Source organism: Alligator mississippiensis, chromosome 15 (assembly GCF_030867095.1).
Source record: "Alligator mississippiensis isolate rAllMis1 chromosome 15, rAllMis1, whole genome shotgun sequence".
In the NCBI taxonomy this organism is placed as follows: Eukaryota; Metazoa; Chordata; order Crocodylia; family Alligatoridae; genus Alligator; species Alligator mississippiensis.
The window spans coordinates 9,140,210-9,166,802 of NC_081838.1; the positions used below are offsets into that span (position 1 = coordinate 9,140,210).

Here is a 26,593-nt window from a genome sequence, read left to right on the forward strand (position 1 = left end):
GCCACTCCTGCTCACGCCTGCCCTATTCCCACCCCCAGGTGTACACTGGAAGGAGGTGGGAACGGTAACCAGAAGAGCTGGCTGGGAGGTTTGACAGAGATGAGGGTTGGGTTGGCCACCTCCCATGTTCCCTGGGCCTGTGGATCCCTCCCTGCAGGTGGCATCACGGCGGACGAGGCGAAGAAGTCCAGTTTCCTAAACATTGTGGGCATGGTCGGGTCCATCGACAATGACTTCTGTGGCACTGATATGACCATCGGCACCGACTCTGCCCTGCACCGCATCATGGAGATCGTGGATGCCATCACTACCACAGCCCAGAGGTAATGCCTCGGGGCTCACGTCTTCCCTCTCAGCATCCAGAGTGGAAGCTAAGGCTGTCCGGAGCCCAGGGACCCCAAAGGCTTACGGGAGACAAAGCCAAATCTGCCTTTGTTAGTGACTGCAACAGCCCAAGGAAAATCAGGCCCAGTCCAGGGCCCCAATCCTGCTGTGAGACCAATGCTGGCACAAGAGTCCACCAGGGTGGATTTAATGCATTGGCAAGACAATGACGATGCTGATGATGTTGTGGGAAGGCCCAGCTGAGAACAGGGCCCCGCTGTACTGTGAGCGGTTGGAGCAGAGATCATCTCTTGTGTGCCGTGTTTGTACAGCTCCAAGCACCCTGGGGTCCTAGTTGCTGCCTGCAGCTTCTGGCCATGACTGCAATGCAAATGACTACTACTAATTGGTGCATCTACACGAGGCGCTTACTGCACATTGGCCTAATAACACTGCACAGCTAATAGCCTACTACACAGTGTTATTAGGCTAATGCTCAGTAAGTGTCATTTAAACTGCTGTGCGCCAGCGCTAATGCACAGAAACTTTAGGTACTGCGCAGTTAGTTCATCCTTTGTTAAGGAAGTAGTAAACTAAATGTGTAGTATCTAAGGCGCATTAATGAAGTGTAGATGCGCCCGCTAAATAGTAAGATTATGCAAATGATATGTGAAAGCCAGGCCTAGCCCCAAGGCTCATGTGCTCACAAGACAAGCCAAACACATGGGGGAAACTGAGGCAGAGAGAACAGACTTGTCCATGTCATGCAGCAGAACCCAGGCATCCGGAGCCCCGGGCTATGCCTGCAGCCCCAGGCCTGGACCCGGCGTATGAGCCTCGTGCCCCCAGCTCTGTGGGTGTGGTGCAGTGTCCGTGCTAGCTGCCATAACTGGGCCCTGCTCTCTCTCTCATTTCTTGTAGCCACCAGCGGACATTCGTGCTAGAGGTGATGGGCCGGCACTGCGGGTGAGTGACCGTCTTCTGCCATCCCCCTGTCCTCGGAGGCAGCATGCAGAGAGATGCCCCTGGCTTGGAGGAAGGACCGGTGCACTCCATCCTCTACACACCAGGCCTATTGCTCCCCAGCTCCCATGCCTCCCACCCCCTAGCTGATAACATAGCCACAGGGGTGTCTCTTGTGGAACTGGCAGGGGCCCTAGCTGGATCTGTGCTGCTGGAGGGAGGGGGGACCGGCAGGACCCCCAGTGCTCATACCCCATCTCCTTCCCCCCAGACTGAGGCCCTGATCCGCCCCCCAGGGCAGGCAATGGGCCTGATCCTCGGCCTGCGTGTAGATGTGGCTCTATTGAAATCCCAGCTGTGCTCCAGCCTGGGTTAGCCAGGCTGGAGGAGCACAATGGTCCCAGTCAGGGTTTGCTGCTGGTGAAAGTCTGCCCCCAAGGTACAGGGTCTTGGACCTCCTGGGGGTCCACAATATAGGCCTTGAATTGAGGAGCGCACAGCATCCGGGGCTGGCTCTGCCATGCCCAGGCTCAGGTCTCTAAGCCTGGACACGTTCTGTTCCCAGCTTTGACCCCCCCAACATGCAAATCAGCATAGCGAGGAGGTGGGGCACGTCCTGTCACATCCAGGCTGATACAGGGCCTTTCATATTAATATTATTTTATATTAATTAATATTCACATTTATAAGTTGAAATGTGTATATATTTATATTAATCACCCAGCAGCAATTCTGCAATGTCCCAGTATCCTCACACTGCTCCTCCCCTCCTGCATGACCCCCGAACCCCACCAGCTGCCCATCAGCCTTGCCTGGTGCACTGACCCCTCTCCCCCTGCAGCTACCTGGCTCTGGTGACCTCTCTGGCCTGCGGCGCTGACTGGGTGTTCATCCCTGAGTCTCCCCCTGAGGATGACTGGGAGGAACACTTGTGCAGGAGGCTCACTGAGGTAAGGGGGCAGGATTCCCACTTAGGTCCCGCAGTCACAGGGCCATGGATGTCCCTTCAGCTTAACTCATGGTGAAGCTCATTGCCTTGCTCCAGCTTCTTGCTGGATGAGAGTCCTCCCTGGAAAGGGTAGACCTGGTATAGACATGCAGATGAACCCTGGCTGTTGAACCATTCAAGGACTCCACCCATGACTGGGATTTGGAGGAGATGCAGGTGATACAGGTCAGTTATTTCCTTGGGGCAGTCGCTGTTTGTTCACGGAGCGTGACTGCAGAGGCCCCAGACAGCAGGAACAGCAAGGAGCAGGCTGTCTCCTTGATCGCAGCTCCCGCATCTGCCTCTCCAGCGAGCTCTGTGCTCCAAGAAGCTTTGCCCCGTTGCGGTGCCTTCACCCCACTGCCTCTCAGACACTCTTGGCAGCAACTTAGCAATCGCCTCACCCTGGCATCTACAGTGGACACTGGAGGAACCTCCTAGCTCTGCTTCGCTTCACCGTGCACCTTGGGCGGCAACCTGTTACTGAGTCAGTTGTCCTGGCATGGAGGGGCATTTAATTGCTTCTTCCATTTAGCCTGAGTGAAGGGTGCTAGATGGCAGCTCTTTCACAGGTTCTAGGCTCACACAGTGCAGGGGCTTTATTGGAACATAAATAACACCCTACTGGGTTAACCCGTCTAGCCCAGCAGCCTGTCTGCTTCAGAGGAAACTGGATATACCTAGAGTGATCTCTCCCCTATTCAATACCCTCCCTGTCCTCCACTATTACTGGCTTAGAGGTGCCAAAGGAAATATCTCCAACCATCCCATTCAACAGCTCTTAATATTGAGTTCTTGTCTGTGAATTTGTCCAGTCCCTGGCTGTGCTATATGCCTCTACCACCTCCTGCAGCAATGAATTCCACGAGTAAATTATGCTTTACATTAAAAAGTACATTCTCTTGTTAGTTTGCAACCCTTCTTCTACTAATTTCAGTGGATGCCCCCTAGTTCTAGTGCTCTGGGGCCTGGAGAACAACAGTTCCCTGTTCACTTTGTCCATACCATGCCCTCCATGATTTTATAGACCTCTGTCAAATCCCTCCTCAGCCTTCTCCTTTCCAAACTGAAGAGTCCTAGGCTTTTTAGTCTCTTCTGGCCTGGCAACTGCTTCAGGTTCTGGTCATTTTGGTTACCCTTCTCTGTACCTTTTCCCATCATACTACATTCATTCCTACTGTATCCTATTCAATGCATCTGTATGGGGTGGATAGCTCCCACCTTTCCTGCCATGTTAAGAGCATCACCCCATCTGCTTGCCCTCTCCTTCCTTTCCTTCCAGACCAGAGGCCGGGGGTCACGGCTGAACATCATCATTGTGGCTGAAGGTGCCATCGACAAGCATGGGAAGGCCATCACTTCAGAGGACATCAAGAGTGTGAGTGGGGCCTAGGGCTACTGGGTGCCCACAGGATGCATCTCATATGCACATGCTTTACCAGACTGCACTGGGTAGCTCCAGCACTAAAACAAAAGGGCCAAATCCTTGGCGGAGGCAAACCAGCATTGCTCCATGGCCTTCAGGAGGGACCCAAGCTTGCCCCAAATGGGTCCGCTCAGAAAGATCCAAACACAATGAGGATAATGCAGCCTCTCAGGAGGACACCCCAGGAAGATTTTTGCTCAGTGAGGAGTGGGGCTGGGTGAAGTTTTCCCTGCTGTTCCTCAGGCGATAGATAAACCAAGGCAACATCCCTGCCAAAGCTTTGGCTTGGTTTCAAAACAATGTTGCTCTATGTCAACGTTGATGGCATTTGCTTTTTTACAGCAGGAGGAAAAGGGGAGGGTCTCACAGCTTGGAAATACAGTGGGGCAACCTAAAACAATGGGTTTATTCAAGCTTTTCAGGTCAGCCACTGAATGTCTCCTTGTTGTGTGGCTGGGCTGGGCAGGCCCTGGCTTCGGAGAACTTCAGCATGGCTGCCATTCCCACACACAGACCGCATCTACTGTGGGTATAAGGCATGTCAGGGAAGCCCGGTGAGGGGTCCATCTCAGCCCCTGCAGTGTCCAGGACGAACAATGGAGGTGAAGGACTCTCCCATGTTTGTCTTTCCCCTTCAGCTGGTGGTGAAGCGCCTGGGCTATGACACGAGAGTCACCATCCTCGGACACGTGCAGCGTGGCGGGACACCCTCCGCCTTCGACCGCATCCTGGTATGTGCTGGGGGATGTCTCCTTGGCGGCCCAGCGTTAGGTGATGAAAGGAGGCTGCGTCTCGCAGCAAGTCTCAGTGCCTCTGAGCAGCAGCTGGGGCTGGGAACGTCTGCCAGGGGCCAGGATGAATGGGTTTTGCCCCCTAGACACAGCACATGGCCCAGGGGGAACTTGCACCCTAGACCTCCCTGGCATGGAGAGACCGGGAGGAGTCTCAGAGCAGAGAGAGGTCCTAGGACTTTAGTGGGGGTCTTCAGTGATGTATTTGCCCAGGACTGTTCTGGCTTCCTGTCTACACTACAGAACCTTGCCCCGTAATCCCTGAATCAAACCTGTGTCTTGTAGTTGAGCAAGTGCCAGCTCAGTGCCAGGCCACTATAAAGAGAGGGGGGACTAAGGACTGGCCCCGTGTTTGGGGCACAAATGAGAACAAGGACTTCAAGGAGAGATTGAAGCTATCCAGTGTGGAACAAAGCTGTGTCTCTTCTGCCTCAGGGGAGCCGGATGGGGGTAGAAGCTGTCATGGCCTTGCTGGAGGGGACTCCCGACAGCCCAGCGTGCGTTGTCAGCCTGTCCGGCAACCAGGCTGTCCGCCTGCCGCTCATGGAGTGCGTCCAGGTGGTGAGTGTTGCGGTGGAGTGGGCCACGCTAGGTGCTGCACAGATATGTGGTGAAGGGCCAGGCCTGCCCCAAAAGCTCACAGCCTGGAGAGATGAGACTGAGAGGTGGGGGATGAGGTCAGCGTTCGCTTTAGGATCGATTAGCAGCCTGTAGCTAACAAAGAGCTGCCACTCGCAATGTGCCAACCACCTCCCCGGTATCAGGGAGCGCTGTCGACCTCAGGGGGCTCCTGGTTCCAATTAGGCGAGTGGCTCAGGACAAATCAAGGCAGTCTGCAGTCTCATGGCCACATCTCCATGCATGACCCTCCAGACAGCATCAGAGTATGATATGGCTCCGGGAGGTATTGTATGAAGCTCTCTGCAGACTCAGGCAGGCATCAGTCACACTCAGGCTATGTTTCCACCGAGAGCCCTTGGCACAACCAGCCATCCCTATTCCTTCACCCAGATCTGCTCCTAGTTAGGCTGAGGTGGGTGCATCAGGCAAGTTCTTTCCTTCCAACAGACCAAAGACGTCACGACTGCGATGAAAGAGGGCCGGTTCGATGATGCCGTCAAGCTGAGGGGAAGGTGAGTGACCAGCTACTTGAAGCAAGCGCTGCAATGATCCCGGAGCTTGGAGGTCTTGAAATATGCTCTGTGACGATAGCGCATCCCCAGCCCTTCTGCATCAGGGGACTGGAATCATCATCCACACTTTCCATGTGGCAGAGTTAAGGCACAAAAGGGAGAAGTGACTTGCCCAGGATCAACCAGCAGGGCAGTGGTGGGAACAGAACAGGACCCAGGTGTCCTGGGACCCAGTCCAATGCTTCACCATCAGGCCACTCTTCTCTGATGGACAAACAGTTCTCTAAGGAGACTTGACTGGGAGATTTTCCAAGGCAGCCATGAGAACAATCTCATCTGCTAAGAAGTGGGTGCTGGGGAAATGATCCTTGAAGCAGCTTGCGCCCAGATATTGGGTCTTATCTGTGGCTTCGTTAGACATCCCATTTGAAGCAATGCACTCCTGGACAGCAGGCTCCAGGCTGGATGCAGGGATTGAGGACAAGGCCCCATTAGCTTTTTTGCCAGTTGTGTGGTCACGAGTCCTTCACTGTTTCCTCCTTGCAGGAGTTTCCAGAACAACTGGAACGTGTACAAGCTGCTGGCCCATGTGCGCCCACCCTCCACCAAGGTACGAGGGGTCAGGCTGGCTCAGGGCCCCCTGCACTGCCAGTGGGGCTGGGCGCTCAGAGGGGCAGGCTCCTGACAGCTTTACTCTCAGTGGGAGTAGACAGCCTTGTGCCCTTGGGGACTGCCAGGGCCAGGCCATTGGGGAAAGCCTGGGACAGCTCCTGAGGGTCCTGCTATGGATCTGTGCCAACATCACACCCTGGGGCTCCCCCCTGCCACATGTTGCCCATGCAATGGTGCGTGGTTGTCCTGGCACCGCGGGATGCATCATCAGTGGGATGTGGTCTGCCTCTTCCCTGGACAGGGATTCCCAATGCTGTGCAAGGGCTTTCTATTGTCCCCATGTCTGTCTTCCCCCACCTTTGCAGAGCGGTTATAACTTGGCTGTGCTGAATGTCGGTGCCCCAGCTGCTGGCATGAATGCGGCTGTGAGATCGACCGTCAGGATTGGGATCATCCACGGGCACAGGATGCTGGCGGTGCACGACGGGTTCGAGGGGCTCGCGGAAGGAAAGGTACCGCCGAGGGCAAGGCAGCTCCCCCTCCGCCCATCTCCCCCTGCCCTGTGCAGGGTCCTGGCAGCGTGGAAGCACCGGGGGGGAGAGGGGACAGCTGCAGGGAGCTGACGATGCAGGTGCATAGGGTAGCTTTTCCACTTGGCAACAGCTACAGGGCAGAAGGTGCTTGAACGAAGGATGCTGTAGGAAGGCAGGGCTTGGGCCTGAGGGGTCAAGCCAGCAGGCCAGGCTGGGCAAGCACTTGATAGACGAGTTGAGCTGGAGCCTAAACTGAGCAGGGAAGCCAGCAACAGGGCTGCTACCTTGAGGGATGGCGAGCTCGGCAGGGCAGGGAACGAATGACATAGAGGAGGGAAGGCCCTGGTGGAGCACTGGGCTCCCAGGCTGCGTGGACTCGGACACTGTGTCGATACCCAAAAGGTGCCTTTAGGTGAGCAGCAGTGGCAGCTGCTCCATTGGCCTTGACAGGCCATAGGGAAAGCCCTGCGGGTTCTCCAGTGCCGGTGGAAACACTTCCCAAGGGCAAAGGCAGTGGAGAATTAAGCCCCATCTCATGCTGGCACAGCTACCTGGCCCCAAACCCACAGCAGTTCTTTCGGGACAGTCTGCAGGCCCTGGGAGCCATATCCATGGCTGCCACATTGTTTGTGGAAGCCTCTCTGCCCTTCTCTTTTCGCTAGTAGATTATGGGCTCTTCCAAACCCTCTTCCTCTTCCCGCAGGTGGAGGAGATCGGATGGGCAGGCGTCGGCGGCTGGACTGGGCTGGGCGGATCAAAGCTTGGGACAAAAAGGTAGGGCAGGCATGGGGGGACGGGAAACAATGGCATGATCTGTCACATGAGGGGACCTCGGGGACATCACAGAGCCAGGCTGTGGCCCTAGGTAGCTTGGATCTTCACAGATCCTGCCTCATGCCAACAACTGGTGTCCTCCCAGCGAATGCTGGACCCTCTGTCCGCCCAGTGAACCCATCCTGCTCCTAAGGCCTCTGGGATGGCCCAGTCCCAGGAGGACAAGCTGACGCCAGCTCCTGTATTTCTGCTTCCAACAGGACCCTGCCTAAGAAATACTTTGAGCAGATCAGTGCAACCATCAGTGATTTCAGCATCCATGGGCTGATCATCATCGGGGGCTTTGAGGTGAGTCTGATGAGGCTGCAGTGAGTCTCTTCATGCCAGCTGCTGAGTCTCCTCTGGAGCAGGGCACAGCCCGTGGTCAGGTTCACCAGGGCACTAAAGAACTCGACTGCTGTTAATGGTGGGCTGATCTCTTCTGGGCCCCTTCCCTCTACCTCTTCTCAGCTCCTCAAGCTCAGAGACCTTCCCATCTTGCCATTGCCATGGGTAGGATTTCCTACAGGCTCCACTCCCTCCTGCATCCTAGTGCAGCTTCCAAGGTGCATCAGATCATAAAGCTCCTGGGCCCTCCAGTTCCTGGAGAGAACCCAGATGTGCTTGTGTGGGACATCTTCAAGGGAGCCTTGCCAAGGCAGCCTTTTGCCTTTAGGGGTGTGAGGACCTCCCAGAGGATTGTTGTTGCCCCAGCCCTAAATTACAATAGAAATTGTCTTTGTTCTTTGTCTTGGGGTCAAAGAATCCCTTTCTGGTCCTGGCTGGGCTCGTCCAGCCCCTAGCACAGCAGGGTCCTGGTCCACACTGGAGCTCCTGACCACTGCAGCCTTGCTAAACACTAGGCCAGTGGCTCTCAACCAGGGTGCCATGACAGTGCCACTGCCCGCTGCCGTTGCTGCAGGGTGAAAGTCCCCCGCATCCCTGCTTCTGGGAGATGCTGTGTAGGGTCAGACCAGCAAGGGCTGCACTCCTGCCACTGCTCGTTTGCACCCTGGCTTTGCAAGACACATGTAGTGCAGATCCACCTGGCCGCGGCAGCAGTGGCAGTGGGGTGAACGCAATTATAATGATTGAATCAATTAAGAGCATGATAATTAATAACAGACTTATATTCATGTTATAATATTCATAAATTAGTTGGCAAAGAGAACACCACTACATTTTGAGACATTTTGGAGTGGGCCTTGAGTCTCCAAAGGTTCAGCAGCACCACCCTTGGCATTAGGAAGAGCTCTCTGCTCTGAGCTCCAGGAGCTGGGGGGAGAAGCGTGACGCCAGTGAGAAGCCTGGGTTTCCTCCATGCCGCTCAGCCTCCCTCCCTGTGCTCTGCAGGCTTTCACCGGGAGCCTGGAGATGATTGATGGCCGGGCCAAGTTCGAGGAGCTGTGCATCCCTATCTGTGTGATTCCAGCCACTGTGTCCAACAACGTCCCTGGCTCCGACTTCAGTATTGGTGCGGACACTGCCCTCAACACCATTACCATGGTAATGCCCTTGGCTGCTTTCCTTTGCTAAAGAAACCTCCACACTGGCCCCAGCTGATGCCAGGTTGAATGGAAAGGGGCCCAGGCAGTTCCAGCTCTGGCAGGACACCCCAAGGGCCTGTTCTTGCAGCCCGATGGGACCATGCTCCGGGTTAGCAAGACGCAGTGGGTTTGAAGGTCTCTCCCCTCCAGTGAAGGGTTTTGTCAGGTGTTGCCGAGAGCCCTATCCCCACCCCACGACCAAGTGACTGTAGGCTAGTCGAAGTCCCATTTCATCCTTCCCCCTTCCACAGACCTGTGATCGGATCAAGCAATCTGCAGCCGGCACCAAGCGGCGGGTCTTCATCATCGAGACCATGGGAGGTTACTGTGGCTACCTGGCCACCATGGCTGGCCTGGCCGCTGGCGCTGATGCAGCTTATATCTATGAAGATCCCTTCACTATCCGGGACTTACAGGTGAGAATGCATCCAAGGGGAGTGGGCAGCGAGGGGCCTGGGAGCCTTCTCTGAACACCCTTCTCTGTGCTCAGCCCTGTACAAGGCAAATACATCCTAAAGGGATGGATTGGATTCACCTGGAGTCGCAGCACCCCCTGCTGGCCAGGCTTGGGTGACTAAAGGTGGGGTGTCATGAGATCCAGGGGTTTCAATCTCTCTCCCCACCTTTAGTCACTGGTCACTCCCAAGAGAAGGGCCACTGTACTGAGTGGAGTTTGCTTGCTTGGTCTCTTAACTGAAACCACTGGAGAGGGGATTTGCACTGATTTCTTACTCTGAATAGCTGCATTCTTCTTTCTGAAGAAACCCCCGACCCCTTTCCAGAGGGTCTAAGCAACCATCCACCACTTTCTCTGGTAACAGATCAACGTGGAGCACTTGACTGAGAAGATGAAGACCACGGTCAAGAGAGGCCTGGTGTTGAGGTAACCAGCTGGCGGACTGCTCTGCCTGTGGACAGGGTCTCAGGCTGTAGTGCTAGACCGAGAACCAGGACACCTGGGTTCTACCCCCAGTTCTGCATTGGTATGATGGATAACCCCGGGCAGATCCCTCGCAACCTCTTCCTCATGTAAAGCCAAGTGCAGCTGAAGAGGGATGCATATATGCCACAGGATTGGGAGTAGACAGGCAGGCCATATGAATCCCAGGGCAAAGATCAAGAGGTGCTTTGGCAAACTGACCCATTCTCTGCTGGCAAATGATTCCAGTGCCTAAGTCTGACAGTCTTTCAAAGAGGTTTAGGAGCATCTATAGCTTCAGCCCTTTGTGAAACGTTCCCTGCTGCTTTCTCAGACCTTTGCTATAGAAATCCCCCTACAGGACACAACAGCAAGGAAGGAAATCCAGTCATGGTTGTTCTCAAAGGCAGGCTGTTCCAAAAGGGCACAGCATCATAGTTGCTCCATCCAGTCCTACCATATCCATGCTACTGAATTTCCTCCCGATACCCGGTTCTTCCCTATTCACCCACTACCTGCAAGACAGGTTTGTTTCTAGCGCACCCTCACTCACTGAAGTGGGGGGGATGGTGTTTTACTTCCACAGGAATGAGAAGTGCAACGACAACTACACCACGGATTTCATCTTCAACTTGTACTCGGAGGAAGGCAAGGGCATCTTTGACAGCAGGAAGAATGTGCTGGGACACATGCAGCAGGTACAGCCGGCAATGGGGGCACGAGGTCTCCCAGTCCCAGCTTGGGCTACATGAGCAGGGTTGCTCCGATGGTGAGCAGCTGTGGGCAATGGCTGTCTTTGTCCCAGTGCTTAGAGCTGTCTTGTCAGGTGGGACCTGTGTCTGGGGATGGTCTGGGGAGCATCTGACCTACCACAGCTGTGATCTTCCCTAGCTGTTACTTAATAAAAGGAGGGATTCTCCTCTGAGGCAGGGGGAAACATGCTCCTCTCCCACTTCAGTGCCATCTACCAGCTGCCCAATGGCATCCTCCTCTGGGGATAAGCTGCCTCCAGCACTGCCTTCTCACTGAGACAGGAGCAGGTTTTGTGAGCTCCACAGTGGAGAGAACAGCACTGGAAGGAAAGCACCTGATGGGGTCCTGCTCAAGGGAACTGGACAGGGATCAGGGCTGCTGGGGAGGTTGTACTGTCCCCACTGCAATAGCTGCAGTCAGTGAAGGATCGCGGAGCCTTTGAGAGGCAGCAAATGACACCTCTGCCTACATAAAATCACTGGCTCCCTTTTTTCCCCTCCCCCAATGGCAGGGCGGGACCCCAACACCCTTTGACAGGAACTTTGGCACTAAAATGGGCACGAAGGCCGTGGCCTGGATCACTGGGAAGATCAAGGAGTGCTCCCGGCATGGTAGGTGATGCTTCTTGGTGCAACGGTTGGTGCTCCTGGCAGACACCTGTCTGATGAACATTGTGGGGCGGGGAGGGGTGCAAGGGCAGGATGTTTCTCTGCTGCTGCTTGCGGGGGAGCCTGTTGCACTTGCAGTCAGTGCAGCCAGTCCCCAGAAACAGAAATTCACCAAGCAAACCCTCAAAAAGTGGCTAGATCTAGCACTATGATTGCCCAGTTGGCAACACTGTAGAGCTGGAGGCAAAGGTGCTTCTGCCACCTAGGGGCAGAGGTTGACCACTGCAAGCAGTCAACAATGCATCTTCCCACTAGATAAAGATTTTTTTGCACCTATTTAATCTAATAAAAGATATCACCTCTACCAAGAGTTCTGAATACTTTTGCCTGTAGACTAACACAGCTAAAACCTGTAGCCTCTTCCCACCAGAGGCATTAGGACTTAAGGCCCCCGTCTTAGGCAATGTGATTTGCTTCTCTGTGTGGGGGGATGGAAATACTGAGAGGATCTCACTGTTTTTTCTCTGCAGGGCGCATCTTTGCAAACACCGCGGATTCAGCCTGTCTCCTGGGCATGCGTCGACGGAGCCTTGTCTTCCAGCCACTCGCTGAACTCAAAGAGCAGACAGACTTTGAGTAGGTTTTCCCATTCTTCTCCCTGCCTTCCTGGGCTGACCCACTAAGGACAGGAAATTAGTCTTGGAAAGGATACAACTCTAGGGCCAGACCTGGTGACAGGGTTAAGACAGGGCACAGCTGGACATTGGGTCAGTTTCCCTATCAGCAAAACCTTGCAGAAGAGAGTATTGCAAGGGGGATGATGAAAGTGGTGTTGCTTCAGGAACAATCTGCACATGTTCAGAGCAGTTACAGCCTGGTCAGCATGAAAAGCAGCTTTCTAAGCCAACAACCAAACATGAGCCAGGGAGTGGAGGCTGAAACCAAAGCCACCTTGCTGGACACAGGGTGCTAGTTTAATTGAGGTCCTTAGTCCACAGAACCAGGTTTCCAAGGCCTAGGCTGGACTGGCCACTGCCGTGAGTCTTTCCAGTAACATGGGGGGGTTTACTTAATGTCCTACTCTGGCATAGAGCTGGTGGTTTCATGAGCTGTTACATGGAGGTCAGACTTGATCAGAATGGTCCCTTCAAACCCTAGGAACAAATCATAGAAAATGAGGGTTGGAAGGGACCTCAGGAGGTCACATTGAGTCCAATCCCCTGCTCAAAGCAAGACTAGCCCCAGCTACATCATCCCGGCAAAGGCTTTGTCTAGCTGGGTCTTAAAAACCTCCAAGGATGGAGCTTCCACCACCTCTCTGGATAACCTGTTCCAGTACTTTCCTATTCTCCTACTAAGAAAGTTTTTCGTAATATCTAACCTAACTTCCCTTGCTGCAACTTGAGACCGTTGCTTCTTGTTGTCATCTACCACTACTGCAAACAGTCCAGCTCTATCCCTTTTGTAACCACCCTTACAAACAAAACATCAAAACAAATCAACACGTCCCTGCCCATTCCACGTTACTTCCTCTTGGGAACAGCATCTGCCACAGGCCCAGGGTCACAATCAGTGTTTCATCCATCATGGCAACACCCCCAAGTCTTTTCCAACTGCACAAGCAATGCCAGGAATATGTCTGGTGATAAAGATTTGGGGGTCAGCAGGTCCCTTCCCAGCACATTGATTCTTATTGTATACTGTTTCTCTCTTCCCACCAGCCATCGCCTCCCCAAAGAGCAGTGGTGGCTCAAGCTTCGTCCCATCTTGAAGATCCTGGCCAAATACAAGATTGACTTGGATACCTCAGAGAAAGCTCACTTGGAACACATCACGCGCAAGAGAGTATCCATGGAGTCCAACATCTAAGCAGGCTGAGGGGAAGCTACACAGCAGGAACACCTGGAGATCTTGCATTTTGTTTTTTTTTCATTGCTTCAGGGACCTCTGAAATAAATTCTTGCTCACTTCCCCACCTCTGCAGGCAACAGCCTTGCTTATAGGTAGGAGAGACTGCCACAACCACGTGTGCAAAGGGAAACAACGGAGACAGCATCACACCCCAGTAGATACAGATGCCTGGATTTATTGGTTGTAGAGCAATTGTGACACAGTTCCTGGTGCTGATTTATAGCTTCTCCTGCATGATTGAAATGGATGTTCAGGCTTTTATTTTTATATATCCAAGTTAATCTTCCTAAAACACTACAAGTAATTTGTTTTACTGTTCTGAAAACACACCGTGTTTCTCAACTGCCTCCTGTTACAGCTGGAGTCTGAAGTGACACAAAAATAAATGCTACAGGTAGAATTGCTGTGGTGCCTTGTTTTAATCCAGACTAAACAGGAACCATTGGCTGATGGTTTCACATGCAGGTCTGCATGAACTCACTCTGAGATATCTAATCGATGGCAGGTGGACACCATGCTACATATAAATACCCCAGCCACCACCTGCTTATGCCCATCTAGCAGCATACAGCTAAGTACAGACCTGTTTCTGAGCTCCCACATGCACACGCACATGCACATACACTAACAGGCTCTACCCCCAAAAGCAGGAGAGTTGGTTCTACAGTACAGCAGGAGAGCAGTAGCACAAAGGAGATCAGGCAGACTGCAGGGTAGATATGAACTGAAAAGACTAACTAACTAAGATATATGTAGAGCACAAGCTTTCATAAACTTAAGTTCATGTAATCAGATGCTGTAAAACAACAGCATAGTGTACAAAGTGAAGTAAGTGATCTGAGTACAAAAGGAAGGAAAGAAGGGGGGGTGGGGGAAGGGGAGAGATCAAACAGGGTCCCTGACTGCTGAAAGCAGTCTCGATCGGGGCAGGTTGGGCAGGACAGCTAGACATTTTCTGCCACTGGGACAGATGGGATGCTGGACTTGACGGACCTGCAGACTGACATGGGACAGCATTTCATGCTCTTACGATGCTGAACGCTCAGCATAGATTAAGCTGATGTGGGCAAAAAATGTTCTCCTGGCTGTATAGCAAACCCCAGTTCCACAGGTGCCAAGTACCTTTGACAGGTCCTTTGCTTGATAACCATGGCTATGGACTTCTTATCCATACACAGCATGTTTGGCCAACTGAGAAGTGTCACCCCCCCCACACCTCCCCCCCACCAACCGTAACTCAGCTGCTCCCCAAAGAGGAAAAAGCTCAAAGAGCTCTTACTCCAGAGACTACTGCTGGGCTCCTGCCCAGCTTCATGAGACTTGGATGCAGAGATGGGTCCCACAGTGCCCAGCATCAGTGAGGAGGGACATTGACACAGAGGGGGGCTCACAGGATGCTCAATGCACTGACAGCTTGTGTTGAGTGATTTATTTCTGTCAACAGAAAACACAGACAGCCACGACAAATCGCTAGGGAAACCAGAAGGAGGGGGGCCACGCTATTCTCGGCAAAGTCTGTTCATTCTTAAGAGAAGCATTTCAACTCTGTGGTTTCCTTGTGTTGGAGGGTTCTATCAGGTTGCACATTGCCACCCTCAGTTGTTGGCGACGTCCCGTTCACAATGGAGACGTGGTACCAGACAAATGGCACTGCTTGATTTCTGTCTGGTTTCCCCCAGCAAAGCGCCATGAGCACTTGTATCTGTTGCCATCCTAAGTTTGTGAAATGGGGTGTAGGACGGTGCCAAATTTCAAACCTGTTACTGTGTGAATGAGTGTTCCAGAGAGGCCCAAACTCCTGGGACGATGAGCTGTGAACCACCCATGCTGTTCCAGGGTGCAAACGCACCAGGCCACATTGGAACTGGTAGTGCAGAGTACCACACACGTGCCCAGAAGAGGTGAGAGGTGTGTTCTTGGTGCAAACTCCAGAGAAGGTGCAAACTCTCACTGCACTTTGGCATTTTCTTCTTTCAGAAGATGGCTTGATCTGCTTGAAGTGGAGGTTCTGTGGAGCTGTTTGTTAGGGCCAAGCATGAAGAGGCATTACTGTGAGACAGTCCACGCAGAGATATAAATATGCTTTAACCGACTCTAGTTATTTCCAAGTGTCCCTGTGTTGACACGATTTGTATCGATGCAAGGAGCTGATGCCCTTTCTACTGCTCGGAGCAATTATGTTCCTTCCCCCACAACCAGAGCTGATGCCTCTGGAGGATTCTGAGCAGGAAAAGCAGAGCGTGCTGGGGAGGAGAGACCAGAGTGTATGTCTCTTCTCGGCCATTTCTGCTCCCAATAGGGCGCTGGGCTGGAGCTGTGAGAGCCGGTGGTGTGGGAGACATGGTGCTGACAGCATCAAGTACATGTGCATGTGGGCCATGGGATAGTGTTACCTTCCCCTCGCTATGCAGAACACACACGTAATACACATGCCTAGGGTGCCTGTTCCTGGTTTAGAACTAAACCATCAATGGGTCTCGCACCAAGTTGGAGGCCTGCTCTTTGCCCAGCTGGCTCAGCTGAAACCACATGGATGCTAACTGCCCCCATACACACTTGCTACAGCGGGTCACATCAACCACCATTACCCAGGTTCTTCCCATGCTCCTTTCTTTGTTACTCCATATTGATGCCTCCAAAGGGAACAGACCCCTTTGTCTACTTGCTCAGCCAACCAGAGAAGGCCTCTCTCTACTGAAGTCTCAAGAAGGCAGGTTAGATGCAGTGGCAGGGAAGATGAGCTATGCCATAGGAGAAGGCAGGACCTTGGAACTGAAGAGAAACCCTGAGGGGGCAAGGGCAGAACAGGCACCTGCTGGAAAAGCACAAGGGGTTTTGCCTCTTAAGACACAAACGGAACCAGACATCACGGTGGAGGTTGCCATCCCAGGCACTGCTCTGCAGCAGGACTCAGCTGGACAAAGCAGAAGGAGCTCTAGAACGTGAAGGGGGGAATCTTGCACAGCAATTGGTCAAGAGCCTGCCCGTCAGAGCGAGGGTGAGGAACCCAGCGCGCGTGAAGTCACAGACCAAGCCACACATCTAGCTACTACCACTGTCCCCACACAGCACAGGGACTGGGGCCAGGAATCCAGGCCAGAATCCACTAGTGCTTCGCCTCTCCCTTATCTAAGGAGCAAGAGATAATCTTTCAGGGACTGGGGCAAGGGGAGCTCCTTCACGGCATCTGGCAGGAACTGCACGCCCAGGCTGCAGCGCACGGCGTAGCGAGCCAGCGTCTTTAGGGTCCCGGGGGCCGAGCAGAGTACTGTGAGTTTCTCACAGAGCTGGGGATCCCGCGTCACCTCCCGGGGCATGTTCCCATTCTTCCGCAGCTCGAAGTGCCCGACAGCTTGGTGGAGAAGGTCAAAGCAGGAGTCTTCGCGCTCAGTGCCCAGTCCCCGGACCAGCAGCGCCACCAGGCGAGAGATGGGCGTCTGCCCTTTCAAGTTTACAACCCGCACCTCAGCACCGAAGTCGAGGAGGATGCTCACACTCTCCAGGTTCCCCTTCATGGCGGCCCAGCTCAGGGGCGTGTCGTTGTTGTAGTCCCGGGCATTGACAAAGGCGCCGTTCTCCAGCAGGGCACGCACACACTCGGCGTTGTTCTTGAAAGCAGCCCAGTGCAGCGGGGTGTCCTTGTTCCCATCCAGCGCGTTGGGGTTTGCACCATATTCCAGCAGGATTTCCACGCATGTGTCATCTTTCTCAGCTGCATAGTGGAGGGCTGTCCGGTTGTACCCATCAAGGGCATTGACCTGGAGGGGGAAAGAGCAACGAACCTCAGGAGGCATCAGGAAATGGGGGGTGTCACTGAGCTCCCACCAAAGTACAGCACTGTTTTACTGGGGTTGGCCCGCTCAGCTAATGCAAATCTACCTGGGAGGCCAAAAGCTTTCGCTTCCGTCTTCTAGACGGGAAAGAAAGATGCACAAGAGCAAGGTGCTCACTCGATCTTTGTGCAAGAAACCTCAGTCTTCTACCCCCTGCTGCTGGGTGCCAACAAACTCATCTGCTCATCCTTCCTCCCCAGATTGACCTGTCCACAAGACCCCGACAGCTGAAAGGCACTTTGCAAAGCAAGGAAAGCAGCCATTTCCTTATTCAGTGATTTCTCTACCAAAGCACACTGGTCAGATGGGTTCGAGGTGCACACCAGTAGTCCCATACAGACAGACACTTTTATGTGTTTTAAATCAGCATTTGTGCATCCCTTAAGAAGAGCCAGTCTGGCAAAACTTACAGCTTGCTGAGAATGTGACAGGCCCAGGCTGACGGCCAAAAGCACAACTCTTCTTAAGCTGCGGGGTGCTGTGCGCTTGCTGCGGCTCACACCCAAGTGCAGCCCCAGATTCGTTTATGAGGGGTGTTTCTAATGTGTTTACCTCTGCCCCCTTCTGCAGCAGTAGTTCGACGCAGTCAGCATCAGCCACCATGCAGGCGCAGTGCAGCGGCTTCAGGGTGCCATGCATGCAGTTCACGTCCGCTCCCTGAAGCGACACAGGAAACCAAGAGTGGGATTATTGAAGCCAGCTGCCCTGGGCCCCTCAATGCTGCAGCATCTGTAGCTTGCACATACCAGCTCAACGGAAGACGGTTTCGAGCCAGGAAGAAGTGCTGCCCTTTCTCAAAGGAACGTTATTAGACAGAGGTTGTCAACAGATGTTCCACAAGCAGCATATAACGTTTATTCCAATGCTGCAGGCACCAGGGCCTTCTGGTGCTGGACAAAAGAGACCAAAGAGATGCTTCCTGCCCCCAGCTGCATCTCCTCAGGATTTGGGAATCCCTGGCAGCCAATCACTTGCTACTACATTACTTGTAGCAACTTCAGCTTGTATTTTTAGACCCCCCTTGCTGCCACTGCCACTGCCTCCCAACCCCACACACACAAAGTCTGACCACCTGGTCATTTAAAGGGACAACTATAGACTGCAGACGTGGGCCTAGACATCAATCCTGCCCCTGAATCTACACCAGCACGAAGCCTCTTGTTCTCTGTTTTGTGACAGCTCGTCCTGTCTGTCTGAGGCTGCAGAGAGTCCCTCAGTGCCGAGTCTGAAGCTCTCTCCAGCTGCAAGACACAGCAGAGGAAGTGAAGGATTGTGCTTACTTTCAAAGGCTCTCTTAACCACCAAGCTGATCTGCAGCACGTCTGCTGAGCTCTCATAACCTTGAAATACCTGGGGATTAAAATAGCTTGGCAGCTGCCTGGATCAGTCAAACCTAATCTAGATCCTCTGCCATGTACAACAGAGCAAGTGATCTCACCCAATGGTGAGTTCCCCACTGCCCCTTTGCAGGGACTTGAAGAGGGCCTCAAGTTTAGTTTTCAGAACAAGAGTTTAACACTGAAGTCTGCTGGAAGAAGACTCTAAGTTTGAGGTGCCTCGGTCTGTACTGAACTGGACGACAGCCCTCTCTCTCCTCCCACCCCTAAAGTGGCTAATGGGAAACTCCTGCTCTTTGATCACAGCTGGAAAAATATCCCACCCTGACTCACTGATTACTGGGTTGAGTCAACCTTGGCCCCCCTAATCCAGTTCTAAGAGTCCTCGATATCCCCCAGATGTCCCCACGCACTGAACTTCTGCAGCAGCTCAAACCAACAAAAACCTCAGGATGTTAATTGCATTCACCAGCATAGACAATAGGAAAACTACATTTATTGGATTATTTAAAATGCTTCCTTTTTTTTTTGTTGTTATTTAAATATTTTAATCAGCTAATGCATAGGTCTGGAGTGTTTGTATGTGGGGGCAGAAATTTCAGGACAGCCTTTAGTACTGACAATACAGTCAGTTGGGCAACAGGCTGCAGGGCTGTTTTTTAAAATGTTGTTGGAGAGCTAGGAGTTTCACAGAGACAAGGATTAAAACAATAGGGAATTTTATTGCGGAGAAAGGCAGCTTTGTGTGGCTCCTGCAGCAGATGTGAGCAGGAAATGTGTGTAAAGCCATAGGGCCAGTTTTCAGCACTATTAAAAGCTCAAACTAGCCAAATGTTGAGGCTTTGGACTATTTCAAGAGTTTTTGCCCCTCCTCCACCAGCTTTCCCTTGAAAATGAGATGGTCAGGGGAAGATAGGAAAAAGTTTTGGTAATGGGTCCAACAGCTGAAGAGAATTACTTTAGGGAAAGAGCAATCACGAGCTTGAGAGCTGAGTCTTCAGTTTCAGCTCTGCCCCTTCAAAACAGTCCCTCTACTCCAGGGGTGGGCAAAATGGCAGATCCTGCCAGCAGCCGGACTCCATTTCCCAGAAGCCCCTGCCCACGTCCCTGCTGCTGGTTTCCGTGGAGATCTGGTGCCAGGGTCGGGATCTTGCAGCAGTGACAATGTGGTCTAGAGCCGGGACAGAGCTGCAATGCTCTGCAGATGTCCCAGAGGTGTGCAGACAGCAGGCTGCAGCTTTGCCCCAGCTCCGCTGCAAGATCCCAGCCCTGGAGCAGCTCCCCGCCCAGCCAGTGCTGCCGGAACCAGTCTCCATGGAAACCCTGGCCCCAAGCTGTCATGGTCCCACAACTCCTGGGATCTCCATGGAAACCAGTCACAGGCTGCTGGAAAATGGAGTCCACCATGGACCCAATCTAGCCCACGGACCAGACTTTGCCCGCCCCTGCTCTAGCCTCTTGATTTTGTGCGCTTTTTTTCCTAAAAATAAAATTCTCAGCCTCGTGATAGCGACCGAAAAGGCAGGAAAAAAAACCCAACCTGATTCTTGAGACTCAAAATCCCAAGACGCACCAAGAACTCTCTCTCTCTCTCTCTCCCCCCACTTTTTAATCTAAATTTTTGTAGCTCTGCCCCATGGTGACCTCCGCACGCTTCCTGCCGATAACGCCGCTCCGCTCTGAAAAGGGATGAGGGAGGCGAAAACAGAAGCGAGAACTGGAAGTGTGTAGCAACGTGAACTGCAGTGGCACAAGACACGTAACAGAAGAAGCAGCGCTACAATCAGCCGACAAATCTCTGCTCCCTGAAGGAGGAAGAGGCAAATCTCGCTCTCCTGGAGCTATCCGCGAGGTGCTGGCAACGCGACATCCCCTTCTTTCGGTCCATCCGCCGGGCCTCCAGCAGCCCTTCCCCTTTGTTGACGGCTCCTGCTCTCCCTCGATGGCGTTCATCTCCACAGCACCTGCCTTCCCGCGGGCACGGTCTCCCCCGGGGGAGAGATACGGATCAACCCAAGGGAGCGTAGGCTGGAAGCAGCGGATAGCCAACGCACAACATAACGCAACACGCATCTCTCAAATCGCCCCAAATTACGCATCCAAGCACTCGGTGACTATACACCCACCACGCGGTGCTGCTCCCGCGTCACGCTCCCCAGCTACAATGCGATAAAAGCGCTCGAGCCCCGTACGAGCGCAATAAAACGATCGCTGCTGCCTTGAATCTGAGTGGATAAGACGCAAATAGCGGAGGAGAAACAATACTCAGGAGAGGCCCAGAGTCGACACAACCAGCAACAGGACGCCGGCTCCGGCTCAACCCGCTGGCGTATGCCTCACGCGCACCTGCCGGGACCCGAGCCCTGCTCCCCTCCCCCGCGACACCCCCCGCGTGCGGACGTACCCTGCCGATCAGGTCTTCCACATTATCGTGCGGGAAAGAGCGTATGGCCGCGATGGTCCGGATTAAGCGCTCCGACAGGGAGTATTTACTCTGAATGCTTTGCATAATATACCACATGCTGGAACTCAGGCTCCCGGGATTTCTTCACATGCTCTAAAAGAGTCTGGGAGAAAGAGAGCGAACCAGTGACAGGCGGCTTCTCGCGCGGGGAAAGACCCCGGGCCCACGCGAGACCCGGATAAGCCGCCTTTGCTGTTGGGGAGGGGGACACTCACCCTTGCCGCCGCCCCCGCTAAGCCTCTTAGCTCAGACCGGAAGGGGGTACCAGCGCCACCCGGAAGTGGAAACGCGCCCACCGGAAGTGAGGGCAAGACACGAGCGTTGCTGCAGGGAGGGGTGGAGCGCATGCGCAGCACGAAGCCGGCGCCCCGCAGCCTCTGTTCTAACCGCTCCCGTCTCTTCCGGCCTCCACTCCCAGCCCGGCCCTGGAGACCCGCCCCTCCCCCAGCTCTCCTCCAATCGCCACCTCAGTTGCTTCACAGGCTCCGCCCTTCGCCTTGCTCTCCTCCAATCCCCACCTCAATTGTTTCACAAGCTCTGCCCCACCCTGCTCTCCTCCAATCCCTACCTCAGTTGTTACACAAGCTCCGCCCCCACCCTGCTCTCCTCCAATCCCTACCTCAGTTGTTTCACAAGCTCTGCCCCACCCTGCTCTCCTCCAATCCCTACCTCAGTTGTTACACAAGCTCCGCCCCCACCCTGCTCTCCTCCAATCCCTACCTCAGTTGTTACACAAGCTTCTCCCACACCCTGCTCTCCTCCAATCCCTACCTCAGTTGTTTCACAAGCTCCGCCCCCACTCTGCTCTCCTCCAATCCCTACCTCAGTTGTTTCACAAGCTCCGCCCCCACCCTGCTCTCCTCCAATCCCTACCTCAGTTGTTTCACAAGCTTCTCCCCCACCCTGCTCTCCTCCAATCCCTACGTCAGTTGTTTCACAAGCTCCGCCCCCACCCTGCTCTCCTCCAATCTCCACCTCAGCTGTTTCACAAGCTCCTCCCACACCCTGCTCTCCTCCAGTCCCCTTGGCCCCTACTCACTTCTGCCCCCTGCAGCTCAGAGGTTGGGCAGGGGTGGGGGTTGCCCCGCACTGGGGTAGCCGGGACAGCTGCCCCAAAAGCTGGGCAATAGGCACCCTCCCGCCTGGGGCCGGAGCCGGCTCCCCAGTGGGTGGGGGCCAGGCCGTGACCCCAAACCCCTGGAGCCGCCTGCCACGGCTATAGTCTACCCAGCGCCTGCTCTGCCCTGCAGGGCCGTCCCTGCCCTCCCACCTCGCCCCACGGGTCCCGTCATGCTCAGGTTTGGCAGCGCTTCCCTCCGTCGACGGGTTGAACGGATGCTGCCAGGGAGAGGTCTCCCCGTTTGATGGGCCTTGGCACAGCGTGCCACCCCCAGCCCGATGGCTGCCACTTTGTTTTGCCCTACGGATATGTCGAGCCTTTCTTCGGAGGACACGGATCATTTCAACCGCAGCCCCAACGCATGGGTCATGAGCGGGGCTCGAACCGGGGACCCGCAGGACGGAAAGCCTGCGTTCAGGCCGCTTGCGTGGACTTACTGCCTGGCTGGGAGATGTGTGGAAAGCAGCGGTAGGGAGGACAAGACCAGGGCTCGGATCCAGCCCACGGACCCGTGTGATCAGGTGCACGGGGCTCCACACAAGTACTGGGGAGCGGCACAACCACACACCTCATGCACCTGGATTGGCCTTGGCCAGGTCGGCCGCACACGGAGGGATCGAGCTCTGGGCGGGTCGTTTCTGTGCGCGGGATCAGGCCTCAAATGGGCTGTTTGCATGCACCAGGACCGTGCCACTGCTGCGTGCTGGGATCGGCCCCTGGTCGCATGGTTACTACGCACCAGAACTGGGGACCAGGCCCCAGGTGGGTGGTCGCTGCCTGCAGGAATTAAAACCCGGCCGTGCCCACCCCACTCACCAGATCCAGCCTGTTGTCAACCAGGCACCATGCACCCAGCCTGCGGGGCGAAAAATGTAGGCACCACTTCCACAGACCACTAGCTTCACAAGGACCCCACGTCACCTGCAGTGTTTGAACGTCTCGGCCACGTAGTGCTAGAGCAGGCCTCAAACACTAGTTTTTACAGGGGTTTCTCCCTGCTCTTTCCTTCCCATTGCCCTTTTTGGCGGCTGTGCCTGTCTGACAACAGGCAGGTGGGAGAGGTGAGCAGGAACGATTCGTTTTTTGGGGGTTGGACCCGTTGTTGTATTCTGCAGCGTGCAGTGCCTGATACAGTGCAATCTTGTTTTGACTGGGCTCCGGGGTGATGCCACAATTCAAATAATTATCAGCCATAAATCATTTTAAAAAGAAATAAAATGCATTCATTTCACTCGGCGTTACTGTATTGTCTCACATACAACACACCTTTATCATCCCCCAAAATTAACTGCTGGAAAATTAGAAGGGAGGAATTTCAGTACCAGCACTTTCTGTCACTTATACGTCAGCCGGGTTAAGGCGCAAGTAGCCCCGCGTGCGATCCCCAGGGTGGAGAACACCGAACAGGCTCTGCTTCCTCGCTGCTGCTCGGTTACTTACTAGAAGAAAAGAGGGTTTTTTTCCTTCATTCAAAAACGTAGTGTGTATCTTCTTCTGGGGCCTGCGTATGTAAGAAAATACAGTCATTGCTGATATTGCAAGGATGCTCAGACACCCGACCAACAGCATTTTGAACCCCAGCCATTCCAAACAATGGGCCTGGCTTGCATGAGATTTGCTTGAAAATAATGAGATTAGCCCTAATAGGTGTGGGTCTCTGAAGCTCTGATTTTTGAGCCTTTATAGTTCATACTTTTAAAGTTTTCCTCGGCAGCTGTCAGTTCTAGCAACGCCCCAAGCTGAAATCATTGCATGAGATCACATGATTCCAGGAGCTGGGGCTTGATGGGGAGGGGAAACAACCTCACAAGAATTTGCAACAAGACAAGACAGTTGTTTAATCCCTTTCGGCAGAGTATAAACCCAAAGGTCCCATCAAATGTATAGTCCAGATAGACAAGACTGACAGATGTCAGGTCAGAAGTAAAATAGCTCCTGTCTGGCAATACAGATCAGTGGCAGAACCGCGACTACACACAGCTCTCCCAGCAATTTGTCTAGGGCTCCTACCTCCTTAGATCCTTCTGTCTCTCCTTCATCTCCCCCTGCTCCCCTGCCCATACCCAGCTAAAGGCAAGCAAAACTCAGGGGCATCCGAACCCCAAGCCTCCGGGTTTGGGCTTGCAAGTAGGATGCCTGCCAAAGGATTTGGAAACATCTGAAGCCCTAGGTGTGGGCGGAGGCCGTTTGCCGGTAGTAGGGCCACTTATGGTTCTGGCCTGCCGCATGGATTTGAAATGTGATTTGGCTATTTTGGCTTGGAACACGGATACATTTAATTAAAAATAAATCTGTCCTGCCCGCCTGTTGCAGCCTGTCATAAATCGAGATCATGCATGCAGCACTGCGTACAACAAGTCCTGGATTCCCTTGGGATCTGAGAGCTACTGTTATGCACGACAAAAATAACAGCTCGTCTGGGGACCAGGCGTGGGTAGCTTTCCACTAGCCACAATGGTTGCAGGGTGACTGTGACAGCAGTCACGGAGCATCCGTGCCTGGATCAAGCGATGCAGCTCCTTCAATGACCAGGTATCTGTGGTCTGATGTGCCCAGTCCTGCTACTGCAGCCTGGATTTGAGGGGGTGGCAATTAGCTCATTTTCCCCCTTATTTTTATTGTGCACATGGACCCCTGCAAAGCGAGTCCTGGATTGGCAGCACTGTGCCCGCAGGCTCTTTGTTTGAGGTTTTTCCTTCCTGCCTGGGGCTTGAAAGGGTTAAAACCATAGAGCTCCCAAATCCGCCTCTTGGTGGAGATGAAGAAACACAGCAAAGGGGGAAACATAATAAAGAAAGGACCTTCCGGTTCCTAGCCTTCCCCTAGGCTTCCCCTGACCCCAGCCATCTTCAGTCTCACTGCCCCTCTCCCCAGCAGCCCCACACCCCTGCCATGTGCTTGCAATGACCCTGGTATAATGGTGACACATGCAGGTCTGATTCATTCCTGCAGGGAAGGAGAACCAGCGAGGCTGGTCCAACACACATCACACTGCTAGACCTGCACCCGCACGCGGGGTTCTCCTGAAGCAGTCAATAATCACCCCCTTCACCCGCACAGTTGCAAGTTTAAACCAGTTGTACTTACATGAGCAGCATCTGGGGGCAGGCATTGTGTGTTTGTTCTGGGCTTGGACCGCTCCTATCGCACTGGGACTGCGGTCTGAAATAATAATAATAGTAATAAGATGAGGCCTCCTAACTCCTTTAGGCTCCCACAGAAAGCCAAGCTAGGGAACTTAATTCACAGCTTATTGCAAAGCCTAGGGGCATCATCATCATCATCATATGAAGGCTCCTAACTCCTTTAGGCTTCCACAGAAAGCCAAGCTAGGGACCTTAATTCACAGCTTCTTGCTAAAGCTAGTGACATCATCATCATCATCATATGAAGTCTCCTAACTCCTTTAGGCTCCCACAGAAAGCCAAGCTAGGGACCTTAATTCACAGCTTACTGCAAAGCCTAGGGGCATAAAAATAATAACAATAATAATACTAATATGAAGGCTCCTAACTCCTTTAGGCTTCCACAGAAAGCCAAGCTAGGGACCTTAATTTACAGCTTCTTGCAAAGCCTAGGGGCATAATAATTATAATAATTATTATAATAATAATATGAAGGTTCCTAACTCCTTTAGGCTTCCACAGAAAGCCAAGCTAGGGACCTTAAATCACAGCTTCTTGCCAAGGCTAGTGAAATCATAATCATAATAATAATAATATAAAGGCTCCTAACTCCTTTAGGCTCTGACAGAAAGCCAAGCTAGGGACCTTAATTCACAGCTTCTTGCCAAGACTAGGGGTTTGTAATCGATCCCTCTTGCTGCTTCTAATAGAGACTAGACCCCACCTGACCTCCAGGCCAAGACTGACACCCAAGGGAAAAGCTTGCCCCAGGTCCCTGACTCTGGCCCCCCGAGTCCTCCCAATTTTAAAATCCTCCTCATTCACTCGTGGCTGGAACAAGACAAAGCCCATTCTCAGCATAGCTTGGACCAGCTTAGCCAAGCTAGGTCTGTTGACCCAATGTCTCTACCTTCCACCCTGGTCCACAATGCCACTGCATTGCGCTGTCCTCACCCCTGGGGTACGGGCAGACCCCTGCTGTCCTGTGAGCGCTGCTTGTCACGCCGGCCTCAGCACCAACGCTGCTAATCGTGCTAATAAAGCAGGCACTGCAACCCACAGATGTCAGTGAGTTTTGCTCCAACCTCCTGGAATTATTCACTTCTTTAAACGTTGGGGTGTGTTTGTTTCTCGGAAACTAGCTCGTCTAGGGGAAACAACAGTGTGATCCCATGACTCCAGGAGCTGGGGACTTCTGGGTGGTGGTGGGGGAGGGAATAGCACGAGGCTGGGCTGTGTCTCCAATGGCAGCCCCCTCCCTGCTCCCCCTGCGCTAAATATTTTCACTCCAGTGACACCACAACTGATTTACCCCACCGTTCACAGTGAATACCATGAAGCTGAGGCTGATTTGCACCCATGGATTTCAAGGGGGCTCTGTCTGATTTGCCCC

At 53.4% G+C, this 26,593-nt stretch overlaps 3 protein-coding genes across 3 annotated transcripts in view; 1 reads left to right on the forward strand and 2 right to left on the reverse strand.

Annotated features, from left to right (window-relative positions):
* The window catches only part of PFKM (phosphofructokinase, muscle), a 28,365-nt gene extending 14,644 nt beyond the window's left edge, over positions 1-13,721 (forward strand). The window contains exons 6-23 of the mRNA XM_006273338.3: positions 158-323; positions 1,246-1,290; positions 2,129-2,237; positions 3,558-3,653; positions 4,340-4,432; positions 4,928-5,053; positions 5,561-5,625; positions 6,172-6,235; positions 6,603-6,749; positions 7,474-7,544; positions 7,805-7,892; positions 8,937-9,089; positions 9,382-9,546; positions 9,952-10,013; positions 10,636-10,747; positions 11,314-11,413; positions 11,941-12,046; positions 13,132-13,721. Coding sequence (XP_006273400.2) covers positions 158-323; positions 1,246-1,290; positions 2,129-2,237; positions 3,558-3,653; positions 4,340-4,432; positions 4,928-5,053; positions 5,561-5,625; positions 6,172-6,235; positions 6,603-6,749; positions 7,474-7,544; positions 7,805-7,892; positions 8,937-9,089; positions 9,382-9,546; positions 9,952-10,013; positions 10,636-10,747; positions 11,314-11,413; positions 11,941-12,046; positions 13,132-13,279 — 1,916 coding nt within the window. The 3' untranslated portion in view covers positions 13,280-13,721. The remainder of the gene's footprint in view (positions 1-157; positions 324-1,245; positions 1,291-2,128; positions 2,238-3,557; positions 3,654-4,339; positions 4,433-4,927; positions 5,054-5,560; positions 5,626-6,171; positions 6,236-6,602; positions 6,750-7,473; positions 7,545-7,804; positions 7,893-8,936; positions 9,090-9,381; positions 9,547-9,951; positions 10,014-10,635; positions 10,748-11,313; positions 11,414-11,940; positions 12,047-13,131) is intronic.
* The window catches only part of SENP1 (SUMO specific peptidase 1), a 68,579-nt gene extending 47,595 nt beyond the window's left edge, over positions 1-20,984 (reverse strand). Inside the window, exon 1 of the mRNA XM_059718172.1 lies at positions 20,896-20,984. The gene's annotated coding sequence lies outside the window, so the exon portion shown is untranslated. The remainder of the gene's footprint in view (positions 1-20,895) is intronic.
* Positions 14,736-21,326, reverse strand: ASB8 (ankyrin repeat and SOCS box containing 8). Its single transcript, XM_014610050.3, has 4 exons — positions 21,171-21,326; positions 20,896-21,058; positions 17,707-17,811; positions 14,736-17,079 (listed from the first exon to the last, which is right to left on the reverse strand). The coding sequence occupies exons 2-4, from the start codon at positions 21,010-21,012 to the stop codon at positions 16,447-16,449; spliced, it is 855 nt and encodes a 284-aa protein (XP_014465536.1). The 5' UTR covers positions 21,013-21,058; positions 21,171-21,326; the 3' UTR covers positions 14,736-16,446.
* Positions 21,327-26,593: the final 5,267 nt, after the last annotated feature.